Source organism: Grammomys surdaster, unplaced genomic scaffold, assembly GCF_004785775.1.
Source record: "Grammomys surdaster isolate TR1022 unplaced genomic scaffold, NIH_TR_1.0 262, whole genome shotgun sequence".
NCBI lineage: Eukaryota > Metazoa > Chordata > Mammalia > Rodentia > Muridae > Grammomys > Grammomys surdaster.
In genome coordinates, this window is record NW_021604703.1 from 2,027,315 (window position 1) to 2,034,193 (window position 6,879).

A 6,879-nucleotide genomic window follows, 5' to 3' on the forward strand; every position below is an offset into this window, starting at 1 on the left:
ATATAGGAGGGCCCAGCCCATTGTGGGTGGGGCCATTCCTGGGCTGGTCCTATAAAGAAAGCAGGCTGAGCAAGCTGTGAGGAGTAAGCCAGTAGGCAGCACCCCTCCATGGCCTCTACTTCAGCTCCTGCTCCAGGTGCTTGTTTGAATTCCTCTCCTGGCTCCCTTCAATAATGACCAGTGCTGTGGAAGTGTAAGCCACATAAACCTTTACCCCCCAACTTGCTTTGGTCATGGTGTTCCATCACAGCAGTAGTGATCCTAACTAGGACAGCCGTCTTCATCTACACCGGCATATTCTCTCCAAATCCAAGCATTTAAAAAGCAACAGTGCACTCTTCTTTGAAAGTAACCACCATAGATTAAAACAAATCCAACAAGTTATGTGGTGACTACAACTATCTTGAAAATTTACACACCCAGATTCAATGGAATCTGGTATCTAGCTAGATAATTTTCAAAGGGGTTCATGGAGTAAAACTTCAGATTTTCTTATATTCTCTCATCTCAGAATCAAGAGGCACCATTGCATTTCTATGTTATGTCATCCTAAGCCTCCACACTGGGAGGTCCACTCCTCAAGGCATGATGCATCCCTGAGTTGCAGGAGAATGATTCCTGCACAGGTGAGCTGCACCCTGCTCTGTCCTGGGCTTACTTGTTCTGGTCCTTTTGTTAAGAAGCATGCCCTACCATGCCTCTTCCAGCTCTGGGTACCAGCAAGATTATTGTACCTGCTGTTTCTTCTGCATGGATGTCTCTCCACTCTCCTTCTGAAGAGCTGATTTCTACTCTCCTTCTGACCTCAATTCAGACACCATCCTTGCATGGACGCATTTCTTCATATTTCTAGCTAAGCGTAATTAACTACATTCAAGTCATTCTCTTTTGTAACATGTCATAACGATCATTTCACATTTACTGATGTGAGCATGGAGACAGTGAGAATGAGGCCTAGAACTCAATCAGAATGGTTCATGTTGGACTAGAACCCAGTCAGAAGGACTCATGTTGGACTAGGGGAAAGGCATCTCCTCTTCCACTGAAACGAGAAGTCAAGAGATACAAGTGAGTGCCCACGTTTGAAGGAAAAATGAAAAGCTGTTATCTGTTAGTCTTACCTGAGACTAGTTCAGCACTTGAGGAAAAGCTGTCAATCTCAAAGGCGTCAGTCACTGACTCCTAGGTAGAATAAGAATTACAGATAGAGTACAAATTATGAGATGGATATACTTTAATTTGTTTTTATAATATTTGATTTGGTTTGAAAAATGAGTGCCAATTTTGTATGTTAAGTTCATAGATATATCAGATTATTTCAGAATATTTATCACAGATAATCTGCTATTTAATATTAAATCTAAAAATAAATGTTAAAATGACTATAAATAAACATGGAGAACTAGCAGTAGTCAACTCAATATCATGAGATTAAATAGTAGAAAAGAAAGGTGAATTTTCTTTGTTTGTTTTTGGTTTTTTGTTTGTTTGTTTTTTGTTTTTTTGTTTTTTTGTTTTTGTTTTTTCGAGACAGGGTTTCTCTGTGTAGCCCTTGTTGTCCTGGAACTCACTCTGTAGACCAGGCTGGCCTCGAACTCACAGAGATCTTCCTGCCTCTGTTTCCTGAATGCTGGAATTAAAGGCATGTGCCACTACAGCCTAACTAAAGGTAAATATTTCTCTGATAACCAAAGAAGGAAGGAAGAAAGGAAGAGATGGAGGGAAGGAAGGAGGGAGGGAAGGAGGAAGGAAAAAAGGAAGGAAGGAAGGAATTTTCCTCACCCTTAAAAAGGGAAATAAATAAAAAAAAGATATCTAAGTCCATAATAATAAAATTAAAGACTCACAAATCAATGAAAATATTCCCTATGTGCAAGACCATCTTCAGTATATAATGAGCAGATATTTCACAACAGAAGAAATACAAATGGACCATAATGAGGGGGAAAATGGACCCATATCATTATTGTTCAAAGAAAGGGAAAATAAAGTAACACGCTGCTTTTCACCTATCATCATTTTGAGTAAGAGTATGCTGGTTTGTCAACATGAATTACAAAATGTCAAACGCATCTACCCTTTGGTCTCCTGGTATTTATCTTAGAGTAACACTCTGAGACGCACATGATTCTGTAGAAGCATGTCTATCTATGCCTACAGAAGCAAAACCTCGGGCACTCAGTCTCCCAATCTCCAGGAATTAGTCACATACATTTTGGTATATCTATTAGATAAAGACACTAAAATAGTATAAATACTTTAAAGACTTTAATAACAAGGTAACATAAGTCGTAAAATGTTTTTAAAGCCCAGAGAAAACGGAGCAGAAAGAAACATAAAGCAGTTTGAAGAAACTTTCATGTACTACTTTGAATATTTAAATCATCTACACAGGATACTTCATCGGATATTCTTAAAACATTACATAAAAATTGTTTTTAAAATTTTGTATGTGAAGCAGCCACCTCCTAAATGCAGGTCTGGTAGGTTGAGGCAGAAGGATTATGAGTTTAAAACTAACCTCTGCCATACAGTGAGATCCTGACTCAAAAAGCTGTAGATTATAATAAGGGAATATTAGAATGCTCTGTAGCAAGCGGATCCTTAGTGAGCAATAGTGTTTCTAGTTGCTAATAGACAAAGTCATATGGAAAACAGGAAAGCGGCTTTAAAATATTAAAACTTTGAATCTGCAGAATAGGACGTTAACCAGTGACATGTCCCCAGTACTCACCAAAAGCTGTGAAAAAGATGGAGATGCATAATTATGAACTGACTAGACAAAGACATGTATATCAATGTGATAAAAACACTAGAAACTATTTGATATCTATTAACAAAGAATACTTCATTCTTTCATTCTGAGGTCCATAGTGACTGCCTTCCGAATACTGCTGATCACTGCCCATATAAAGCCTAGGAGAAACATACATACACTCAATGGTGTTGTCTTTTCCTCTGGGGTCTCTTTGCCAGGGCTGTTTTCTTGCAGGCTTTCCCCTCTTGTAACACTTAACCGACTGCAAACAAACACAACACTTCAGTTTACACCATATGGATTTGACAGTCTCTTTGTAGTTTAAAATCTGAAAGTTTGCCGGGTGGTGGCATACGCCCTTAATCCCAGCTCTTGGAAGGCAGAAACAGGAGGATCTCTGTGAATTCAGGGTCAGCCTGGTCTATGGAGCAAGTGCCAGGGCAAGTCAGGGCTACACAGAGAAACCCTGTCTCAAACAACAACAAAAACAACAAAAAGTAAAATCTGGAGGTTACTTTAAGGGGGTCTTGGAGAAATGACTTCAAGATTTGCACCAAAAGCTGACTGTTGTTTTCCTTAGAGGTCCTATTTCACTTTTCAGTAACTTGGCCAGCCTTCATTAATAAAACGAATCTGTCTGGACTGGGGACGGTAGCTCAGTTGGTAGTGAGCTTTAAAGCGGAGAATAATGGCACAAGTCTGTAATCCCAGATTTGAGAGGTTGAATGCATGAAAATCTATTTATGTCAGTCTTTACTAATAGGGAATTTGAGGCCAGCTTGGGCTACATGAGATTCTGCCACTTATAAAAATATATTGCACACATATATGTGTGTCATCTGTATAAGTATACTTAGCATAATACACACACATATGTGAGAAAAAGATATGAGAATAAATGCACTCACATCCCCCAAATATCTGGGTCTGTGTTTTAGGAACAGAATCAAAGTATTCATTTTCTTCTTTGATTCCTCGAACGAGAGGCTACTAAGCAGAAACAAAGCTTAAAACTTTGTGAGAAAGCCTAGTTGCTCAGGGTTGTTACCCTAGGCTACCCACCTTGCCCGCTGTGAGCTGCTACCTCTGGGCCTGCTCAGTTCCTCTTTCTCAGATATCTTCCGCAGTCCTTGCTCTTTGCCCTTCCCCTTCAGACCTGTGAGAGGGTGCCGCGTTTCAGGGGACCTGCTCGTGCCCCACATCAGCCCTTGCCGAGGCCCACCCGCCACCCAAGCCTGCTGAACTTCGACCTAGCAGGGCCTCTGTCTTCCCAAGGGGGGCCAGGTCTGGCTTCGGGGTGAGGTTGAGCCTTTCACCAGCCCTCTTCTTGCGGTTATAGACCCGTCTGGGCCCCACACGGTCTATCTTGTCCATAGCCTTCCTGAAGAACCCGCCGCGCACAGAGCAACAACGTGCTGGCTGCCTCAGTCCCGCTTTTTATGGCCGCAAGGGCTTCTGGGAAGATGGTGGGCGGTTCCGGGATGGCCAGGGCCTCAGCTATGTGTATTTCCTATGAACTACTGAACCCAAGCTCCTTAAGCTCCTTAAGCTCCTTAGCATGCTCTCTTTCCTCTCCCCTCTCCTGCCCTCCCCTCCCCTGCCCTCCCCTTCCCCCTCTCTCATCATTGCTTTTTAGTTAGACTATCCCCACACATGTTACTCCCTGCTCTTCTGAGCCCTGCAGGAAGCTCTAAACTCAGGGAGTGAAGATGGGGGACGGGGAAGGGGGTTAGCCTCACTCAGTGCAGTTAGAGGTGACTCCATCTCATAGTATATTGAGCACGTGGCAGCCTCCTTTTTATTATAAAAAAGATAAAATAGCATTTGACAGACGCCCTTACAAGAGCTTGAAGGCTTTTTTGCGACATCCTAATACTGTGCATATGCCTATGCAGATGAATATGCATGTGTGAGAAGGAGAGGGCAACACCAGCGGACCTTTTTTTTCGGTTTTTCGAGACAGGGTTTCTCTGTGTAGCCCTGGCTGTCCTGGAACTCACTCTGTAGACCAGGCTGGCCTCGAACTCAGAAATCCACCTGCCTCTGCCTCCCAAGTGCTGGGATTAAAGGCGTGTGCCACCACTGCCGGGCTCCAGCGGACCTTCTTAACCTGCACTGTTTTTCTTCGTTTTGTTTCCAGCCTCAGCCTGTTAGCACACCTGGAGCTCACTGATTTGGTTAGACTGCCCGGCTGGCATACTCCAAGCATCTTCATGCCTCTGTCTCCCCATCAAGGTGCTACAGATGAACACTGTCATGTCGGCTTTTAAAGTAGATACAGAGGATCTGAACTCAGGTCCTCATGCCTATGTGGAAAGCACTTTACCATCTGATGGTAGATGTTTCCTGGTTTAATACAATCCCGGTACACAAGGAAGCATAACTACATTACAACTCAACTCAGGGTACAAGTCATTTCTTTCAAGAAGATGGACTCTAGAGATAGGCTGCCTATACTAGCTTGAGGGCCTAAGGGTTGATCCAACAGATAACGTAGAGGTCATTTGGGTTATTAGACATCTCTGGTCCTGGTTGTAGGAGCTTGATGCAGCTTGTCCCAGCAGATAACACAGATCACCAGGTTATAAACTACGTCCAGTTCCCAGCTCTCTGGCTGAAAAAACAAGTTTTTCATCTTTCCCATTAAAAAGACAATCTCGTGTGCTTAACATGTCTGGTTTCTCTGGAGATCTGTGGGCACACAGACTTTTGTGCTAAGCTCCCAACAGTGATCCTGTTCCCTAAATGGTTTTGTTTGTTTGTTTGTTTGTGACAGGGTCTCACTATGGAGTCTTGGCTTACCTGAAACTCAGTATGTAGACCACCTGCCTCTACTTCCTCAGTGCTGGGATTAAAGGCATGCACCACCATGCCCAGCTCCCTAAAGTTTATTTTTTTCCCTTAATATAGTTTCATATAGCCTAGGCTAATATCTAGTTGCTACATAGCCAAGAATGATCTTAACTTCTTATCTTTCTCCTAAGTTCTGAAATAACCAGCAGGTGTCCCAGTTATATGTGGTGCTTGAATCAAACTCAGGGCTTGGTGCATGCACTCTACTAACTGAGATAGTTATCCACATCCCTAACTCTAATGAAAGTATTCATGGATATTCCAACAAGTAAACATTTGTGGCTGTTAAGACCAATGAAATGTCTTAATAGGGGATACACACACACACACACACACACACACACACACACACACACACATATTTGTCTTGAAGTCTGGAGAGTGGCTAAAAGCACTCACTGCTGTTGCAGAGGACCTGGGTTCACTTCCATGGAGGAATACAGCCATCTATAACTCCAATTCCAGAGATTCTCATACCTTCTGGCTTCCACAAGACCAAGTACACCTGTGGTATGCATACATACATGCAGAGAAAACTCTCATACACATAAAAAAAACCTTTTAAAACACTTTCCATGCAAAATTGACAGCTTAATTCCATCCCCAGATGCCATGGTGGAAGGAAAGAAACAAGTCACAAAGATTGTCCTCTAGTGGTTAAGAACTGTCCTTGCAGAGGACTCAGGTTCAATTCCTAGCACTTACATGATGCTCATAATATCTGTAACTCCAGTCCTAGGAGATCTCTATGCACTATTCTTGCTTCCTGGGCACCAGGCATTCATACACACAAAATTAAAATAATGTTTTAAAAGCTTCCCCTCTTGCCTGCATATGCTGTGGCACATAGGCACCACACTAACACATTTTTCAGTTGAGGAAACCATGTCCTAGGGAAACTCAGGCAGGCAGGTGGTTGTCATAGGCAGCAGAGCTGCCTTGGCATTTGTCTGGTAAGCTGGTCACACTTCCCATGCTTTCTAATAGGGAAGGGAAAGAGGCAGGAGAATAAGGAGAGGAACTTGCAGCCCTTAGCAGTAAAGAGAGAGGAAGAGACTTGAGACAGAAGTGATCTGTTTACAACATCACCTAGAACCAGCCTATTAAGAGACAGAGAGGGGGAGGGGGAGGGAGGAAGGAAGGGAGACCCCCCATAATTAGACATCCAAATTCAAAACTCACATAGTTGGGATTGAACATAAGACGCCTTCTCTAACTAAACAGAGAAGAGGGAGATGCCAGAAGCCAGGACCCTCGCCCTTACCCTT

The 6,879-nt window shown here is 42.9% G+C and overlaps 1 protein-coding gene across 1 annotated transcript in view; it reads right to left on the minus strand.

Annotated features, from left to right (window-relative positions):
- The window catches only part of Meikin (meiotic kinetochore factor), a 45,182-nt gene extending 41,050 nt beyond the window's left edge, over nt 1-4,132 (minus strand). The window contains exons 1-4 of the mRNA XM_028775840.1: nt 4,009-4,132; nt 3,821-3,914; nt 2,936-3,020; nt 1,122-1,179 (exon numbers count right to left, since the gene is read on the minus strand). Coding sequence (XP_028631673.1) covers nt 1,122-1,179; nt 2,936-3,020; nt 3,821-3,914; nt 4,009-4,132 — 361 coding nt within the window. The remainder of the gene's footprint in view (nt 1-1,121; nt 1,180-2,935; nt 3,021-3,820; nt 3,915-4,008) is intronic.
- Nucleotides 4,133-6,879: the final 2,747 nt, after the last annotated feature.